This window comes from Loxodonta africana, chromosome 3 (genome assembly GCF_030014295.1).
Source record: "Loxodonta africana isolate mLoxAfr1 chromosome 3, mLoxAfr1.hap2, whole genome shotgun sequence".
Taxonomy (NCBI): Eukaryota; Metazoa; Chordata; class Mammalia; order Proboscidea; family Elephantidae; genus Loxodonta; species Loxodonta africana.
In genome coordinates, this window is record NC_087344.1 from 80,054,707 (window position 1) to 80,075,993 (window position 21,287).

At 42.6% G+C, this 21,287-nt stretch overlaps 1 protein-coding gene across 1 annotated transcript; it reads left to right on the forward strand.

Moving 5' to 3' along the window:
- The first annotated feature begins 6,917 nt into the window (after nucleotides 1–6,917).
- CFAP144 (cilia and flagella associated protein 144) lies at nucleotides 6,918–20,592 on the forward strand. Its single transcript, XM_003415343.3, has 4 exons — nucleotides 6,918–7,050; nucleotides 8,994–9,053; nucleotides 11,283–11,386; nucleotides 20,294–20,592. The coding sequence occupies exons 1-4, from the start codon at nucleotides 6,918–6,920 to the stop codon at nucleotides 20,402–20,404; spliced, it is 408 nt and encodes a 135-aa protein (XP_003415391.1). The 3' UTR covers nucleotides 20,405–20,592.
- Nucleotides 20,593–21,287: the final 695 nt, after the last annotated feature.

Sequence of the window (21,287 nt, forward strand, 5' to 3'; positions counted from 1 at the left end):
GGAAAGGGACAAGGTCCCAGATAACTAAAGCATCACTGAAGAAGAGGAACAAAGTGGGAGGCCTCACACACCTGATTTTAGAACCTATTATACTACCTGGGTAGTCAAAACAGCCTGGTACTGGTACAACAGGCACATAGACCGATGGAACAGAATTGAGAACCCAGGTCTAAATTCATCCACCTAAGAGAAGTTGATATTTGACAAAGGCCTGAAGTCTGTTAAGTGGGGAAAAGACAGTCTCTTTAACACATGGTATGGCAGAACAGGATATCCATCTGTAAAAAAATGAAACAGGACGCATACCTCACACCATATATAAAAACTAACTCAAAATGGATCAGAGACCTAAATATAAAATTGAAAATGATAAACATAATGGAAGAAAAAATGGGGTAACACTAGGAGCCCTAATACAAGGCATAAATAGTATACAAACCATAACTAACAATGCCCAAACACCAGAAGAGAAATGAGATAACTGGGAACTCCTAAAAATCAAACACTTATGTTCATTCAAAGACTTTACCAAAACAGTAAAAACACAACCTACAGACTGGGGAAAAAAAAAAAAACTCTGGCTATGACATATAAGGGTCTAATCTCTAAAATATACAAGATACTGCAAAACCTCAACAACAAAAAGACAAATAACCCAAGTTAAAAGACGGACAAAGGATATGAACAGGGACTTCACCAAAGTAGACATTCAGGTGGCGAACAGACAAATGAGGAAATGCTCACAATCATTAGCCATTGGAGAAATGCAAATCAAAACTACAATGAGATATCATCTCACCCCAACAAGGCTAGCATTAACCCAAAAAACACAAAATAATAAATTTTGGAGAGAGACTGGAAAACTTGTACACTGCTAGTGGGGATGTAAAATGGTACTACCACTTTGGAAATCGATTTAGTGCTTCCTTAAAAAGCTAGAAATAGAAGTACCATAGGATCCAGTGATCCCACTCCTGGACTATATCCTAGGGAAATAAGAGCCGTCACACAAATAAATATATGCATATCCCTGTTCATTCCAGCACTGTTCACAATAGCAAAAAGATGGAAACAACCTAAATGCCTATCAACCGATGAATGGATAAACAAATTATGGTACATACACACAATAGAATATTATGCAATGATAAAGAACAATGATGAAGAACAATGATGAATCCTTGAAACATCTCACAACATGGATGAATCTGGAGACCTTATGCTGAGTGAAATAAGTCAGTCATGAACGGCCAAATATTGAATGATACTGCAATTATAAGAACTCAAGAAAACATTTAAACACAGAAAAAAATGCATTCTTTGATGGTTACCAGTTGGGGGAGAGAAAGGGAGGGAAATCACTAACTAGATAGCAGACAAGGATCAATGTCAGTGAAGGGAAGGACAGTACACAATACAGGAGAAGTCAGCACAACTGGACCCAAACAAAAGCTAAAATGTTTCCTGGACACATTCAAACGCTTTGAAAGACAGAGCATCTGGGGCTGGGGCCTGGGGACCATAGTTTCGGGAGACATCTAGGTCAATTGGCATAACAAAGTTTATTAAGAAAATGTTCTGCATCCCACATTGGTGAGTGGTATCTGGAGTTTTAAAAGCTTGAGAGCAACCATCTAAGATGCATCAATTGGTCCCAACCCAGCTGGAGCAAGGGAGAACGAAGAACACAAAAGACACAAGGAAAATATTAGCCCAAGAGACAAAAGGGCCACATAAACCACAGACTCCATCAGCCTGAGACCAGAAGAACTAGATGGTGCCTGGTTACCACCAATGACAGCCCTGACAAGGGACACAACAGAGAGTCCCTGATGGAGCAGGAGAAAAGTATGGTGCAGAACTCAAATTCATATAAAAAGACCTGACTTAATGGTCTGACTGAGCCAAGAGGAACCCCTGAAGACATGGCCCTGGACTCTCTGTTTACCTAGAATGATAATCTTTCTGGAAGTCAACTCTTCACACAAAGATTTAAAAAAAAAAAAAAAAACCCAGTGCCCTCGAGTCGATTCCAACTCATAGCAACCCTATAGGACGGAGTAGAACTGCCCCATAGAGTTTCCAAGGAGCCCCTGGCAGATTCGAACTGCCGACCCTTTGGTTAGCAGCCGTGACAAAGATTAGACAGGACTATAAAACAAAAAATTATACATGTGAGGAATGTGCTTCTTAGTTTAATCAGATATATAAGACCAAATGGGCAGCTCCTGTCCAAAAGCAGGAAGAGAAGGCAGGAAGGGACAGGAACTAGTTGAATGGACACACGGAACCCAGAGTGGAAAGTGGGAGTGTGCTGTCACATTGTGGGGATTGCAACTAAGGTTACAAAAAAAAATGTGTAAATTTTTGTGAGAAATAAACTTGAGCTGTAACTTTCACCTAAGCACAATAAAAAAAATAATAATAACTGGAACATGGAATGTATGAATCTAGGGAAATTGGAAGTCATCAAAAATGAAATGGAACACATAAACACTGATAGCCTAGGCATTTGTTAGTGAGTTGAAATGGACCAGTATTGGCCGTTTTCACTCAGACAGTCATACGGTCTACTATGCCGGGAATGACAAATTGAAAGGAAACAGTGTTGTGTTCATTCTCAAAAAGAACATTTCAAGATCTATCCTGAAATACAACACATCAGTAATAGGATAATAGCCATATGCCCACAAGGAAGACCAGTTAATACTACTATTATTCAAATTTACACACCAACCACTAAGGACAAAGATGAAGAAACTGAAGATTTTTATGAACTTCTGCAGTCTGAAATTGATCAAATGTGCAATCAAGATCCACTGATAATTACTGGTATTGAAATGTGAAAGTTAAAAACAAAGAAGAATCGGTAGTTGGAAAATATGGCCTTGGTGATAGAAATTATGCCAGAGATCACGATAGAATTTTGCAAGACCAACGACTTCTTCATTGCAAACACCTTTTTTCAAAGCCATAAATGGCAACTATACATGGACCTCACCAGATGGAACACACAGGAATCAAATCAACCACCTCTTTGGAAAGAGAGGATGGAAAAGCTCAATATCATCCATCAGAACAAGCCCAAGAGCCAACTGTGGAACAGACCATCAATAGCTCATATGCAAGTTCAAGTTGCATTTGAAGAAAATTGGAACAAATCTATGAGAGCTAGAGTATATATCTATGGCCTAGAGTATATTCACCTGAATTTAGAGACCAACTCAAGTATAGGTTTGATGCGTTGAACACTAATGACTGAAGACCAGATGAATTGTGGAATGACATCAAGGACATTGTACATGAAGAAAGCAAGAAGTCATTAAAAAGACAGGAAAGAAAGAAAAGGCCGAAATGGATGTCAGAAGAGACCCTGAAACTTGCTCTTGAACGTCAAGTAGCTAAAGCAAAAGGAAGAAATGATGAAGTAAAAGACCCGAACACAAGACTTCAAAGGGCAGCTCAAGAAGACAGAGTAAAATATTATAATGAAACGTGCAAAGACCTGAAAATAGAAAACCAAAAGGGAAGAACACTCTTGGTATTTCTCAAGCTGAAAGAACTGAACAAAAATTCAAGCCTGAAGTTGTAATTTTGAGGATTCCATGGAGGAAATATTAAACAACAAAGGAAGCATCAAAAGAAGATGGGAGGAATACACAGACTCACTGTATCAAAAAGAATTGGTCGACTTTCAACCATTTCAGGAGGTAGCATATGATCAAGAACTGATGGTCCTGAAGGAAGAGGTCCAAATTGCACTGAAGGCATAGGCAAAAAACAAGGCTCCAGGAATTGATGGAATACCAGTTGAGATGTTTCAACAAATGGATGCAGCACTGGAGGTGCACACTCATCTATGCCAAAAAATTTGGAGGATAGCTACCCCACTAACCAACTGGAAGACATCTATATTTTGCCCATTCCAAAGAAAAGTGATCCAACAGAAAGCAGAAATTACTCAGCAATATCATTAATAGCACATGCAAGTAAGATTTTGTTGACGATAATTCAAAAACGATTACAGCAGTACACCTACAGGGAACTGATAGAGATTTAAGCCAGATTCAGAGAACTCAGAATGAGAGATATTGCTGATGTCAGATTGATCTTGGCTGAAAGCAGAGGATGCCAGAAAGATGTCAACCTGTGTTTTATGGACCATGCAAAGGCATTCGATTGTGTGAATCATAACAAATTATGGATAACATTGCAAAGAATGGGAATTCCAGAACTCTTAATTGTGCTCATGACGAACCTGTACATAGACCAAGAGGCAGTTGTTCAAAAAGAACAAGGTGATACTGCATGGTTTAAAATCAGGAAAGGTGTGTGTCAGGGTTGTATCCTTCCACCATACTTATGCTAAGCAAATAATCTGAGAAGCTGGACTATATGAAGAATGTAGCACCAAGACTGAAGGAAAACTCATTAACAACCCATGACATTTAGATGACACACCCATGCTTGCTGAAAAGTGAAGAAGACTTGAAGCACTTGCTGATGAAGATCAAAGCAGGGATTACACCTCAACATAAAGGAAACAAAAATCCTCATAACTGAACCAATAAGCAACATCATGATAAACAGAGAAATATTGAAGTTGTCAAGGATTTCATTTTACTTGGAGCCACAATCAGCACTTGTAGAAGCAGAAGTCGGGTAATGAAATGAAGTATTCCATTGGGCAAATATGCTGCAAAAGTCTTCAAAAACAAAGATGTCACTTTGAGGACTAATGTGCACCTGACCCAAGCCATGATATTTTCAATCACTTCATATGCATGGGAAAACTGGACAATGAATAAGGAAGATTGAAGAAGAACTGATGCCTTTGTTGGTGAAGAACATTGAATATACTATGGACTGCCAGAAGAACGAACAAATTTTTCTTGAAAGTACAGCCAAAATGCTCCTTAGAAGCGAGGATGGGAATATTTCATCTCAAGTACTTTGGACATGTGACCGAGAGAGATCAGTCCCTGGATCACTACGTGTCTGTCAGTTTGCCATACTGTCGTGGCTTGTGTGTTGCTGTGATTCTGGAAGTTTTGTCACTGGTTTTTCAAATACCAGCAGGGTCACCCTTGGTGGACAAGTTTCAGTGCAGCTTCCAAACTAAGACAGACTAGGAAGAAGAATTTGGTAGTCTACTGAAAAAATTGGCCAGTGAAAGCCTTATAAATAGCAGGGGAACGTTGTCTGATACAGTGCCAGAAGATAAGCCCCTCAGGTTGTAAGGCACTCAGAACGTGACTAGGGACGATCTGCCTCCTCAAAGTAGAGTCGACCTTAATGACGTGAATGGAGTTAAGCTTTCAGGGCCTTCATTTGCTGATGTGGCACAACTCAAAATGAGAGCAAACAGCTGCAAACAACCATTAATAATCTTTTCATCATACTTATTCAGTCTGTATGCTGAGCAAATAATCCGAGAAGCTGAACTATATGAAGAAGAACACAGCACCAGGATTGGAGGAAGGCTCATTAACAACCTGCATTATGGTGGTGACACAACCTTGTTTGCTGAGTGAAGAGGACTTGAAGCACTTACTGATGAAGATCAAAGACCACAGCCTTCAATATGGATTGCACCTCAACATAAAGAAAACAAAAATCCTCACAACTGGACCAATAAGCAACATCATGATAAACAGAGAAAATATTGACCTTGTACGGGATTTCATTTTACTCGCATCCACAATCAAAACCCATGGAAGCAGTGATCAAAAAATCAAAGGACTCATTGGACTGGGTAAACCTGCCGAAAAAGACTTCTTCAATATGTTAAAAAGAAAAGATGTTACTTTAGGGACTACATGGGTCTGACCGAAGCCACGGTATTTTCAGTCGCTTCATGTGCATGTAGGAGCCACGCAATGAATAAGGAAGATTGAAGAATCGATGCCTTTGAATTGTGGTGTTGGTGAAGAATATTGAATATACCATGGACTGCCAGAAGAACAAACAAATCTGTCTTGGAAGACATACAGCCAGAATGTTCATTAGAAGCAAGCATGACGAGGCTTCCTCTCACATACTTTGGACATGTTACCAGAAAGGATCAGTCCCTGGAGAAGGACATCACGCTCAATAAAGTAAACACCCAATGTTGAGTAGATTCTGACTCACAGCAACCCTATAGGACAGAGTAGGACTGCCCCATAGAGTTTCCAAGGAAAGACTGGTGGATTCGAACTGCTGACCTTTTGGTTCGCAAACATAGCTCTTAACCACTATACCACTAGGGTTTTGCCATAAAGTTGAGGGTCAGCAAAAACGAGGAAGACCCTCAACCAGATGGATTGACACAGTGTCTGCAACAATGGGCTCAAGCATTACAACCATTGTGAGGATGATGCAGGACGGGGCAGTGTTTCCTTCAGACTGGCTGGCACCTAACAACATTCTGCCTCGATTATGATATTGGTTTCCGGTCAGGATGTCTTCTCAGGTATGAAATCTCTGCTTCTGTGTGGGATAGACATAAATGTTTTTGAATCTGGACATCTGCTTTAACGGGGGAGAAGTGTCTAACTCCTTCCAAAATCTTTTTTGGGAAATGACTGGCCACGGTGAGGTCCAATCATAACTCCATTATCTCTTGTATCTGTCACTTGACAGTGAGTCCTTTTGTGGCAGTATCCAGGGCGGGTTCTAGTAACTAGGCTAGGTCCTGAGAAGCTGGGGAGGGTGGGTCGGGAGTCGGAAGAGGGAGGCGCGAAATAAGACTATGGAGGTGGGGAAGGGCGGGACAGAGCCGACCCGGAGGAGCCGCGGTCTGGAGGAGGGTCATGTAGGACGCTGTCGCCTGGAGACAACGTGGGACGCGGTTACCTGGAGACCGCTGGAGGTCAGGGACTAGGCGATCCGCCTGAGGGTGGTGAGAGAGAGCGAGACTAAGCCGGGCCAAAACCATGGCAGGACGCCAGAGGGAGAAGGTGGTTCTGGATGAGGTTCATCACAACCAGATTTTGCGGGAATTGTACCTCAAAGAGTTACGAACCCAGAAACTCTACACGGAGTATCACGTGAATCCCCTCCGCAAGGGTGAGGGGCGCGGGCGGAATGAAGGCGGGGGGGTGGGGGGGAGAGGAGGAAGGGAGCCTCTGGGAAGAAGGAGCGGTCTGGGGATGGGGTGAGGGTGCGGGCGGAAGCAAAGGAGACGCCTTCTCTGAACACCCCTCCCCACCATCGCGCACTCAGGTCACTCTTCAGCTCTTGCCATTTCAAGACCCTCTTAGGCTTCAGGAACTATGGCCTCGCCACACTTCACAGCAAATATATTAAATATATTAAAATGCACGCAGGTCACGATTAAATATTTTTGTTGTAAAAAAGTTGAAAGTCTTTTTACAATTTTGCTTTTGAAATAATTTATATTTTGCAGGGAGCGTATTGTTGTTTTGGGTTTTTTGTTTATTTTTTTTAAGCTTCCAATATTGTCTTAATTGACTAGACAGCAACGGGTTTGATTTTCTTTTGTTTTGTTTTAATAGTCTTAGACCTTCAGAAAGCTCAGCCGTACCCCCTGATAAAATGGCCATACCTACCACTTTTCTCACTTTGCACACTCCTTGGGCGGTTTCATCTGGTTGTGTAACATGTACTCACCTTAAATGCCGCTGAGCCTCAAATGGAACTCAAAACTCACACATCCAACCACTTCCCAGTAGCATCTCCTGTGACAACCCACAGGCACCTCCCATTCTCTAGTTTGAAAACTAGATTCATTTCCCATCCTCCCTCCCACCTGCTCTACTCTAAAATATCCTGTCTCAGTAAAAGTCACCACAACCACTCACTCTCCCAAGTTAGAAGCCTAGGAGTCATCCTTGATGATTCTCTTCCTCTCAACCCACACATCTAAGTAGTCACCAAATCTTGTTTGTTCCTTGACATCTCTCTCGCCTGGCCCTTTCCACGTTCCTACCTCAATGAAAGACACCACCACGCATGTGAAGGGATCTCCATGTCTACTCACCAAGACGTTTTATGTCCATCCTCTAAATAGCCCTCGAATCTGCCTCTTTCTCCATCCTGACTCCCACAGCCCATCAGGCCCTCATCAGTAAGTCCGGCCTGAATTAGTCTGACTCGAGACTGGTCTCCTTGGAAACACTGGTTTCTATTAGCCTCTGGTCATTTCTTACTACACTCCACCTACTTTACACCGCTTGAGCCACTCTGGTCCTCTTGATGTTGCTAAAACTTGTCAGGCTTACTTTCATTTCCTCCCACAGATACTCACACAGCTCATTCCCTCACTTTATTCAGGACTCAAATGTATCTCCTTAGTGATACATCATCCACACCCTGCCCCACCATCAACTCTCTATCCACTTGTTCTTCTTGATTCTTCTTCATCCACTTATATTTGCCAAACATTATATGTTGGCTTATTGTCTGTCACCACAAATAAAATGGGGGCTCAGTAAGTTTACGAACCTTCTCTGAAGTTCATGGCTGTGTCTCCAGTGCACCAGTAATTACGAGCTCAATGACAGAGTGAGTGAATGAATGTGGATGCAGTTCCTCTCTGATCGCATAGCCTCCTGGATATATATCACTCTCTGACTAACCTCATTAGATTGTCTGGCATGTCTGCCCTCCCTTGAGACCAGTGCTGTCCTGTGGAATGTTCCGCAAGGATGAAAATGTTCTATATCTCTGCTGCCCCAAACTGTGGCTATTGAGTACTTGAAATGTGGCTAGTGTGACTGTTGAACTGAAGTTTTAATTGTATTTAATTTTAATTATTTAAGTTCAAATAGCCAAAAGTGGCTGGTAACCACACACAGGACAGCGCCATTCTAGACTGTGAGCTCATTGCCGGCCTCCCTCATTTGACTTTGTTCCCTAGTGCCAAGCACAATACCTGATATGTGGTGGGTACTCAGTAAGTGCTACATGGGTTCCCGGCCTCAGGTGGGTCTTAGAGAGGGCAGGGAGTTAGGTTTTTAATGTGAACCTGTAATGTTGTTTTTCTCTAGTTCACACAATCACCAGAAAGCCCATGTCTTGGCACGATAACCTGGAGGAACCTGCAGATGGTAAGCCTTGGGGTTTGAAAATACCTTTGAGATACAGCATAAAGAGGCAGGCTGGATGGAGAGCCCCTCAGGGTAGTGCTACCTTGGGGCAAGCATCAGAGTCCTCTGCTTTGATTATCTGAGAACTGGGCTCATACTAACCAAGCTTGCAAGAGATTGACATAGTCAACTATAACTCCAATTTATTAACTGTCAAACCAACAAAAATGTTCCTAATGGCCTCAACAGTGTATTCCTTCATAACCAAGAGTTTAATGAATATAATGATGGGTCCTAGAGTCATACTAAACCAAAAAAAATACTAACTGAGTTTAAATGCTTGCTCGGCCATTCATTAACTATGTGACTTTGGACAAGTCATTTAACCTCTCTAAGCTATCTCTTAGGGCTGTTGTGAGGATTAAATGAAATAATACAAGTGCTTAGTACACTACCTGGTACATGGTGCTCAAAAATGTTAGTTATTATTATGATTTTCAGTATTACCCTGTCATAGTCACTATGATGGGGGCTGGAGGTGAGAATCCCATAGCAGAGTGAAGGAAACAAACAAGTAAATAGACTAATAGAGAGAGTGGGATTGGTGTGGCAACAGCACTGAAAACAGGTTCCTAAGACAGATGGTAGAGTTCTGGGAGGTCTTAGAAGAGGCGATAACAGGATGAGGTGGAATATCTGAATTGGAGAAGACTGTGGAAGGACATCCTGAGTATATGGAAAGACACAGAAGTGAGAGGTGCTAGCGTGGTCTGAGAACTGGAAGCAGTTTGGCATGGCCACAGTATACAGGTGGAGAGGTGGCCATGTTTGGGAATGAGGGAACAGAGATATCTGCTGGAAAGCCAGATCCTTCGTGGAAAGCCCTCTTCCCTCCTCTCTACCGTCCTAGAGTAGAATTTGATGGAGGGAGGATGTGGGATTTATACAGGAGGATGGAGTGGGAAGTAGAGGAAGGGAGTGGGGGATCTCGTAGCGTAGTAAAAGAGACAGACATGTAAATAAACCAAGTTGTTAGTTGCTGTCAAGTCAATTCTGACTCATGGTGACTCCATGTGCACAGAGCAAGGAAAGGCCTTTAGGAAGCCTACCACCAGGCCTGTCCTCCAAGGCATCTCTGGGTGGCTTCAAACTGCCAACCTTTCAGCCAGTAGTCAAGTGCTTAACCATCTGCATCACCCAGGGACTAAATAAACCAATAGGAAGAGCATAATCAAAGGAAGTAAGATTGTTGTATGTTTGAGGAGACCAGCCTAGCTAGAGTAAAGATGCACATTAGCAACTTGGGGCAATAAGGAAAATGACAAGTGGTGAGGGTATTGAAAGCCGGGTATTACTACCTGCCTTATATCAAGGATATGCCTGACCCAGTGCTAGGCCCTTTATTCACATTCCTTCACTGCGTTCCCATAGTCATTTTGCTGAGATACATATTTTCCTCCCATTTTACAGACGGGCAAAGCGTGGCCCAGAGAAGTTAAACAACTTGACAAGTTAATGCGGCATGGCCAGGATTGCCCGACTCTAAAGCCCAGGTTCTTTTCTTTGCATCCAAACTTCCTGTCTCAAACTGAGACTTAATAGGGTAGAAACTGAAGATATTCTGAAGTTTTTAAAACTGTGGAGTTACAAAAATATCCAGTGTCCACAGCCGTACTTATTTCAATATGGAAAGATTTCAGCTCACTTCTTACTGCCGTCCTCCTCACTCTCTGCCTCAGCCACAATGGCCAAGGTTGCTCACGCCTCAGGGCCTTTGTTCTTGCTGCCTGCAGTGGTCTCCTGCTTCCTCCCAGGGCTGGCTCCTCCTTGGCCTCCAGAGAGGCTTATTCTACCACCCACCTAAAGCGCTGCCCCACCTTCACATGCACCTTCAACTACGTCTTTCTTCACAGCACATATAGTTGTCTGGAACTATCAGGTTTATCTGTATATTGCATCTTTTGTCTCCCCCCTAGACTATGAGCTCCAGCAGAGCAGGGACCGTGTCTATCTCACTCAGTGCTCTACTCCCAGGACCCAGAACTATGCCCACTACAGAATTCGTGCCCAAGAAATATTTGTTGAAAGACGAATGAAGGAACCAGACATCCCGATCTAGAGGCCTAGGCAAGCCTGTGAGCCGGGGGGAGCTCTGACTCGAAGGAGCAATGTGGCCAGAGGAAAGGGCACAGGAACACAATTGGTCCCAAGCCTGACTCATTTATAACCCCAGCCTCATCTATTTCTCAGCCAGATTTCTGAATCTCATTCACCATGCTGCCCAGGGACCGAGGAAGAAATACCCAGAGACACAGACTGAAAGCCAGGAAATTGGATGGGACTCAGAGCCCTTGGTAAGCATGGCTCCTTCACTTAGTATAAACACTAAGAAGCACAGAGGTCGTGTAGGTGGTGGCTAAGAGAACACAGTATGGAGCCAGACTGCCTGGGCTTGAATTCTGGTTACCACTTAGCTGTGCGACCTTAGGTAAGTTACTAAGTTCTCTCATAACTCAGTTTCCTCATTGTAAAATGAGGATATTACAGTATCTGTTTCATAAGCTTGTCGTAAGGATTAAAGGAAGTAATATTTGTAAAGCACTTAGAATACTACCTGGTACATAGTAAATACTGGATAAACCAAAACCAGTTGTTGTTGAGTCTAGTCCAATTCATGGAAACCCCATGTGTGTCAGAGTAGAACTGTGATCCATAGGGTTTTCAATGGCTGATTTTTCAAAAGCAGCTCACCAGGCTTTTCTTCTGAGGTGCCTCTGGGTAGACTTGAACCTCCAACCTTTTGGTTAGCAGCCTAGCATGTTAATCGTTTGGACCACCCAGTGACTCCAAATACTGTGTATTGATTAAATAAAGGTTGCTGATAACAGACTGCCTGAGTTTGCTCTACCAGTTATTAGTAGGTCTTGGGCATGTCACTTAACATCTCTAAGGTCTGTTCCCTCATCTATAAAATGGGAATGTCAGTAACATGACTCACTTCATTTGATTGGAAGTACAGTTAGCTGCAAGGGAGCCTGGGAAATGTAGTATTTAGCCCATTGTTACTCTAATTAAAATAGGGCTTCTGTTATTAATGGGCTGTGGGTAGCAGAACAGTTAGCTCAGCTGCTAACCTACAGGTTGGCGGTTTGAACCCACCCAGTGGTAACGTGCAAGAAAAGGCTCAGCAACCTGCTTCCATAAGATTAGAGCCAAGAAACCCCTATGGAGCATTTCCACTCTGTAACACATGGGGTTGTCATGAGTCAGAATCAACTCAACAGCAATGGGTTTGGTTTTGGGCCTGTTTCTAAGAAAGAACGAAAATGCAGAATTTTGAATAGACAGCTTGAAGTTTTGCCATATTTGCCTTTTAACTCTGCTTATGTCTTTTATCACCTAGAAGGTTTTAATTTTTAAGTACAGACAATCTCCGGGTTAAGACTTACGGACCTCCAACATACAGACAACTTGTACTTAAGAACAGACTGCCATAAAGCCTATTATATTAAAAATTTGAGTTAAATGCAATGGTTCTTAATAAATGCACGTGCTACTTTGTGATGATGATGAAAAATTTGCATGGCCTGGAAGTGTTTCTTAAGTGTTTCATATGCATGTTGTTGTTAAGTGCCATCTAGTAGGTTCCAAATCAAAGCGACCCTAAGACTACAGAACTAGACACTGCCTGGTCCTGCGCTATGCTCACAATCATTGTTATGCTTGAGCCCATTGTTGCAGCCACTGTGTCAATCCTTCTCGTCCAGGTCTTCCTCTTCTTCCCCGACCCTCTACTTTACCAAGTCCTTCTCCAGAGACTGATTCCTCCTGATAACATGTCCGAGGTATATAAGATGTTGTCTCACCATCCTTGCTCCTAAGGAGCATTCTGGTTGTATTCATATGCATAAAAAAGTATCTATACTTTTATACTATATATACATATATATACACACACACACGTATATATGTATGCATATATGTGTATATATATACACACATATATATATGACAGTCATTTGACAAACTGATGCTAAATAAGAACTGCAGGTACCTGTTCCAACTTACTACAAATTGGACTTAAAGAGGCTTAGGAACAGACCTCCTTCGTAACCTGGGGACTGTCTGTAGTCAAATATTCCAATCTTTTCCATTATAGTTTCTGGATTTTGTGCCTTGTTTAGGAAAATCTTCAACACCCACAGTTACAAAACAACTATTGTATATTTTTCCTTAAGAATTTTCTTCTGTTTTTCTTTTTACGTTTGGCTTTTAATCCATCTAGTATATTTTGTGCATGGTGTGAAGTTAGAGACACTGTTCTCAGCTATATCTGAACTTCTTTCATTACTTCAAAGGTACCAAAATCTTGCACACCTTGTGTCTTTACATTTACCGCTCCTTCAGTCCACCTTCTAATTCCCAGCCCATTTTTTTTTAGCGACTATTAGTCTGTTGGAGGATCGAACTCAGCCAGAGGTGGGTGCCTCAGAAACAGGCCTGACAATCTACTTCTGAAAGGTCCTTGAAAACCCTATGGAGCAGTTCAGTTCTACATACATGGGGTCTCCACGAGTCAGAATTCACTCAGCAGCAACTAACAACAACGATTATTCATTGGTGAAACATTTACTCATTTGCCAGACCCAGCTCAGGAGTCATCTCTTCCATAAAGTCCCATTAAGGGACTTCAGCTACCCACTCTCTGCCAGGCAGGGCTGGGTTCTCCATCCTTTTGCTTCTGCAGCACCGTGTGCCTCCTGCTGTTACAGCGTTTAACAGGTCGTACACTTCTTCCAAGGGAAACCCTGGTGGCGTAGTGGTTAAGTGCTACGGCTGCTAATCAAAAGGTTGGCAGTTCAAATCCGCCAGGAGCTTCTTGGAAACTCTTTGGGGCAGTTCTACTCTGTCCTATAGGCTTGCTAAGAGTCAGAATCAACTTGACAGCACTGGGTTTGGTTTGGTTGGGACTTCTTCCAAGACAGATTTGTTTGTGTTTTTGGCAGTCCGTGGTATATTTAATATTCTTCGCCAACACCACAATTCAAAGACGTCAATTCTTCTTTGGTCTTCCTTATTCATTATCCAGCTTTCACATGCATATGATGCAATTGAAAATACCGTGGCTTGGGTCAGGCACACCTTAGTCTTCAAGGTGACATCTTTGCTTTCCAACACTTTAAAGAGGTCCTTTGCAGCAGATTTGCCCAATGCAATGCATCTTTTGATTTCTTGACTGCTGCTTCCATGCATGTTGATTGTGAATCCAAGTAAAATGAAATCCTTGACAATGTCAATCTTTTCTCCATTTATCATAATGTTGCTTATTGGTCCAGTTGTGAGGATTTTTTTTTTTTATGTCGAAGTGTAATCCATACTGAAGGCCGTAGTCCTTGATCTTTGTCAGTTAGTGCTTCAAGTCCTCTTTGCTTTCAGCAAGCAAGATTGTGTCATCTGCATAATGCAGGTTGTTAATGAGTCTTCCACCAAACCTGATGCCACATTCTTCTTCATATAGTGCAGTTGCTCAGATTTTTTGCTCTCCATACAGATTGAATAAACATGGTGAAACAATGCAACCATGACACATACTTTTCTTGATTTTAAACCATGCAATATTCCCTTGTTCTGTTCGAACAACCACCTCTTGATCTGTGTACAGTTCCCACATGAGCACAATTAAGCATTCTGTAATTCCCATTCTTTGCCATGTTGTGATCCACACAGTCGAATGCCTTTGCATAGTCAATAAAACACAGGTAAAACATACTTCTGGTATTCTCCTTTCAGCCAAGATCCACCTGACATCAGCAATGATATACCTCATTTCACATTCTCTTCTGAATCCAGCTTGAATTTCTGGCAGTTCCCTGTAGATGTACTGCTGCAACTGCTTTTGAATGATCTTCTGCAAAATTTTGCTTGTGTGTGATATTAATGATATTGTTCAATAATTTCCACATTCTGTCAGATCACTTCTCTTTGGAATGGGGACAAATATGGATCTCTTCCAGTCGGTCGGCCAGGTAGCTGTTTTCCAAATTTCTTGGCATAGACAAGTGAGTACCTCCAGCACTCCATCCATTTGTTGAAACATCTCAATTGGTATTCCTTCAATTCCTGGAGCCTTGTTTTTCGCCTATGCCTTCAGTGCAGCTTGGATGTATTCCTTCAGTAACATTGGTTCTTGATCGTATGCTGCCACCTGAAATGGTTAAACATCAACCGATTCTTTTTGGTACAGTGATTCTGTGTATGCCCTCCATCTTCTTTTGATGCTTCCTGCATCATTCAATATTTTGCCCATAGAATCCTTCAAAATTGCAGCTTGAGCCTCTAATTTTTTTCTTCAGCTCTTTCAGCCTGAAAAATGTTGGGCGTGCTCTTCCCTTTTGGTTTTCTAACTCCAGATCTTTGCACATTTCATTATAATATTTGACATTGTCTTCTCAAGCCACCCTTTGAAATCCGTTCAGCTCTTTTACTTCATCATTTCTTCCATTCGTTTTAGCTACTTTACGTTCTAGAGCAAGTTTCAGAGTCTCTTCCGACAGGCATTTTGGTCTTTTCCTTCCTTCCTGTCTTTTTAATGACCTCTTGCTTTCTTCAGGTATGATGTCCTTGATGTCCTCCCACAGCTCATTTGGTCTTCAGTCATTAGTATTCAGTGCATCAAATTTATTCTTCAGATGGTCTCCGAATTCAGGTGAGACATAATCAAGGTCATATTTTGGCTCTTGTGGACTTGTTTTAATTTTCTTCAGCTTCAACTTGAACTTGAGTATGAGCAATTAATGGCATCATTTCTATCACCAAGGCCATATTATCCAACTACCAATCCTTATTCATTTCCAACTTTCAAATTCCAATCACCAGTAATTATCATTGCATTTTAATTACATGTTTGATCAATTTCAGACTTTAAAGTTGGTAAAAATCTTCAGTTTCTTCATCTTTGGCCTTAGTGGTTGATGCGTAAATTTGAATGATAGTCATATTAACTAGTCTTCCTTTTAGGTGTATGGATATTATCCTATCACTGACAGCGTTGTACTTCAGGATAGATCTTGAAATGTTCTTTTTGACAAGGAACACAACACCATTCTCCTTCAATTTGTCATTCCTGGCATAGTAGACCAAATGATTGTCTGGTAGAATGGCCAATGACCAGTCCATTTCAGCTCACTAATGCCTACGATATTGATCTTTATGCATTCCATTTCATTTTTTATGATTTCCAATTTTCCTAGATTCATACTCCATACATTCCACATTCCTATTATTAATGGATGTTTGCAGCTGTTTCTTCTCATTTTGAGTCAAGCCACATCAGCGAGTGAAGGTCCCAAAAGCTTGACTCTATCCAAATCATTAAGGTCGACTCTACCTTAAGGAGGCAGCTCTTCCCCAGTCATATTTTGTGTGCCTTCCAACCTGAGGGGCTCATCTTCCAGCACTGTATCAGACAATGTCCCACTGCTATTTACAAGGTTTTCACTGGCCAATTTTTTCAGAAGTAGACTGCCAGATCCTTCTTCCTAGTCTGTCTTAGTCTGAAAACTCTGCTGAAACCTGCCCACCAAGGGTGACTCTGCTGGCATTTGAAATATTGGTAGCAAAGCTTCCAGTATCATAGCAGCATGCAAGCCACCACAGTATGACAAACTGACAGACACATGAAAACCACTAGTTGTTTTTGTTGTTAAGTGCCATCGAGTCAGTTCTGACTCATAACAACCCCATGTACCACAAAACGAAACACTGCCTGGTCCTGCACCATCCTTACAATCGTTGTTATGCTTGAGCCCATTGCTGCAGCCACTGTGTCAATCTATTTCCCTGAGGGTCTTCCTCTTTTCCGCTGACCCTGTACTTTACCAAGCATGATGTCCTTCACCAGGGACTGATCCCTCCTGATAATATGTCCAAGGTATGTAAGATTCAGTCTTGCCATCCTTGCTTCTAAGGAGCATTCTGGTTGTACTTCCTCCAAGACAGATTTGTTCATTCTTTTGGCAGTCCATGGTATATTCAATATCTTTTGCCAGCACCACAATTCAAAGGTGTCAGTTCTTATTTGGTCTTCTTTATTCATTGGCCAGCTTTCACATGCATATGATGCAACTGAAAATACCATGGCTTGGGTCAGGTGCACCTTAGTCTTCAAGGTGGCATCTTTGCTTTTCAACACTTTAAACTGGAAATCATCAAAAATGAAATGGAACACATAAACATCGATATCCCAGGCATTAGTGAGCTGAAATAGACTGGTATTGGCCATTTTAAATCAGACAATCATATAGTCTACTATGCTGGGAATGACAACTTGAAAAGGAATGGTGTTGCGTTCATCATCAAAAAAAAAAAACATTTCAAGATCTATCCTGAAGTACAACACGTCAGTGATAGGATAATATCTGTACGCATACAAGGAAGACCAGTTAATACGACTAATATTCAAATTTACGCATCAACCAGTAAGGCCAAAGATGACGAAATTGAAGATTTTTATCAGCTTCTGCAGTCTGAAATTGATTGAACATGCAATCAGGATGCATTGATAGTTACTGGTGATTGGAACGCAAAAGTTGGAAACAAAGAAGGATCGGTAGTTGGAAAATATGGCTTTGGTGATAGAAACAACGCCAGAGATAGAATGATAGAATTTTGCAAGACCAATGACTTCTTCATCGAAAATACCTTTTTTCACCAACATAAATGGTGACTATACACATGATCCTTGCCAGATGGAGAACCGCTTACCCTTCCCCTAATTACCCACTTCCATTCTTTTGTCACCGGGCAGACACATTGTGGTTCGGTCAGATGTCAGATGCTCTGTTCAAGTCACCACTGCCTCTGGCTGCCACCACGCTGCTTGAGGCTTCAGCTCTGCCACTGGGCCTCACTGGGGGCTGCTGGGCCTCAATGGCTGTAAGACCCCTGCACGGGACCTCCTAAGTCTGTGCCACTGGGCCCTTCTAAACTTCTACTGCCAGCTCCAGCCACGCTACCCAAGCCCCTGCTGCCTGGGGAGGGGGAGGTGTGCAACCCCTGCCAGGGCACTTTCAGGCCTCTCTTGCCCTGCACAAGCAAGTGTTACAACTCTTTTAGCTCTACTGGCTAGCCTTCTACCCAGAGGTGTCTAGCTCTGCCCTGCTGTAGGAAGACCCCTGCACAGGATCCTCTGAGGCAACCCCTGCATGGGGCACACTCAGGCATCTGCCCTACCTGAGCAAGCTTTTTAGCTCCACCAGCAAGCCTCCTGCCCAAAGATGCTCAGCTCTCATTCTGTAGGCCATAGAAGCCTACTGCTGCTTTCTCTCACCATCTTCAGACTTCACTCTTTCTTCTGGGTCTAGAAGGTTCTCAGCACAGGGACTCTGGGTCCAAAGTATGCACTCTGCTCTCAGCTGTTCTTGTTGGTAGTGAGGTCCCCCCAACCTTTGTGGGATCAGCCCTTATAAGCCTAGCAGGATGGCAAAACTGACCAATCCCCTTGGTAGGTCACAGTCACCTTGTTTGCATAGCAAACTGTCTGATCCCTGCAACAGTTTTATGCACCTTATTTGCATAGTTCCAGTCAATCATTTTGTAAGAGTTATAAGACCATGGCTAGAAAGGCCACTGCACCACAAGGCCGTAGCCTATAGTGAATAAGGGAAGGGAGAAGAAGGGTTGTGATGAAAGAAAGGTTGGGGTGAAGACAGAAATCATCCAAGTTAGATAACTAAGCAACTTAGAAAAATATTACAAAGCACAAGTAATTGAACTAATTATTCATTTCCCTAAAGAGTAGAGGCCTGGCTCCCACAGGTACAAAGGTACAAAGTATGCATGTGGAAATGTTGCATCTTTGACCCTCCAGCACCCCTCGTGGCAGGCTGACAATGGCATGACAGGAAGGACAAGTAGAGTCAGCCCAGCTGGGCCTGCCCTGCTCTCACCCTCCTGGACCTTGCAGATAACCAACTGCATAAGCCTACAGGCCAGTCATTGCTATAGATTTAAAAAGGGTCTGCAAATACACCATGCCTGCAGGATAGTGCAAAATGGTTAACGCACTCAGCTGCTAACTGAAAGGAGGTTCAAGACCACCCAGAGGTGCCTTGGAAGAAAGGCCTGTTTTTGATCTACTTCTAAAAAATCAGCCATTGAAAATCTTATGGAGTACAGTTCTACTTGGACACACATGGGGTCACCATGAGTCGGAATTCATTCAATGGCAAACTGACTGGTTGGCTCATCATTACAAGCAGCACCATCAGATGGTACTGGTGGCAAAGTAAGAAAGCATACCAAAAAATGTTAGACTCAGGTGTTGTGCAAGCATAAAAGGCAATTAAGCCAAAGTTTCAGAGTAATGTGGTTTGGGGCAGAAGAGGCTTGATCATTCCCAGCCTGGGCCTCTCTAGTCCCTGGCAAGACCTCACCCCAAATAGGCAGAGTACCATCACCCTCAATCCCAATATTGGGACACTGGAGAAGCCACACTCAACGGATACCTCCTAGCCTCTTGTTTCCTACGAACATTGGCTGAAAGTATATCCTTTAAGTTTATTGTACAGTGTAGCTTCTAGATGATTTATGTGTCAGAGTATCCACTTTTACTCAATCCTCTGTGTAGCTATTTCAACAACATTAATTCTTTCATTTGACAAATATATATTGAGTACCTACTATGTTCTGGATACTGTTCTAGGTGCTGAGGATACAGCAGTGACTAAAGCAGAGCACCTACCTTTGTGGAAGTCCATGGTTGGTGCAAATGGTTAATGTGCTCGGCTGCTAACCAACAGGTTGGAGGTTTGAGTCCACTCAGAGTTGCCTTGGAAGAAAGTCTGGCAATCTACTTCTAAAAAATCAGCCATTGGAAACCCTGTGGAGCACAGTTCTATGCTGACACACATATGGTCACCATGAGTTGGAATTGACTCCATGGCAACTGGTTTTACGTTCATGGAACTTGTTCTGGTAGGGGGGAAAGAATCCATAGACGGTGGGAAAGGAAAGTGCAGCTATTACGTGCCAGGCCCTGGGGAAGGTACTTTGCCTAGGTTGTTCTCATTCAATCCTCACAACTCTTTTGATCTAAATATTGCCAAGTCCATTTCATGAATCAGATTTTAAGAAAAGGTAATATGCCTGTGGCCATATGTCAGGAGAGCAAGGCCTGATTTAATCCCAGGTCCATCTGACTCCAAGGCCAGGTCTTCCTCCTTCCCCACAGGCCTCTTTCTGATTCTTGCATTCTCCTGTAGGTCAACCCAGAGCGTGATGACCGCAGGCTGAACCACTTCAGGGTCTACAATGACATCACCTTATACAAGGCAAAACTGTGGAGCTTGGGAGAAGACGATAGCCGCAAGTAGCATTCCATCAGTGGTGTCAGTCCCTGTATTTCATGCCCAGAGTGGTACTGCCAGATCAATAAATATTACTTTAAAACTCAAGTCTGACTTTTCCTATTCTCAGTCTCTTGCTTCTCTCATTTTTGCCCAAGTCTATTGATTCAAATCCTTACCCTTATAAGCCAGTGAGAGGCTTCCAGCTAAAGATGGCAGACTAAGTGCATACCATTACCTCCTTTGCCTTCCCAGACACCAATAAAGGACAATAAAGGTATTAAAAAAAGGTTTGAACCCACAACTACAGAGAAAATGGGAGAAACATTAGCAAGAAAGCTTAAGTCATATTTAGAAGATGGAAAGCTGATAGAGGAGGGTGGAGGAAACCACAGAATGCATGCAGGAGGTGACACGTGCAAACATAGAGCCCATGAACCCAGGAGAGAGGTTCAGGACTCTTGAGACCAAGTGGGGTGAAGAAGAGAACTGACCATGGGCATTGCTAGGGAGTCTGCAGGTAATCCCACTTAACACACACACAGCCAAGCATACAGCATCTCTCCCAGGCGGGAGGCTGAAAGTTTATTCTTGGAGAAATGGAGAGGCATATGGTACAGCAACACTAAGTAAAACACATGGCAGGAGTGAGGTTTGGGGCTGAAAACAATCAACGAAAATCTGCAAAAGGAAGGTTGCCCACCCACATATATACTGCATTTTTACCTGAGGTTTGAAGCTGGAGAGTTCCTGTCTAGAAAAACTAAACAGCTCCAAAGAAAAGACCCTCACATACTATCAGCTTTGTTGTTTGTTGCTGTCGAGTCAATTCTGACTCATGGTGACCCCATGCGTGCATAATAGAACTGCTTCTTGGGGGTTGTGAGGCAGACCACCAGGTCTGTCTTCC

Excerpts from the sequence above, each read along its gene's own strand:
- CFAP144 (XM_003415343.3), top strand. The coding sequence starts at position 6,918 with ATGGCAGGACGCCAGAGGGAGAAGGTGGTTCTGGATGAGGTTCATCAC. Across the intron at positions 9,054-11,282 it reads CCTGGAGGAACCTGCAGATG|CCAGATTTCTGAATCTCATT; the intron begins GTAAGCCTTGGG and ends TCTATTTCTCAG. Across the intron at positions 11,387-20,293 it reads GATGGGACTCAGAGCCCTTG|GTCAACCCAGAGCGTGATGA; the intron begins GTAAGCATGGCT and ends ATTCTCCTGTAG.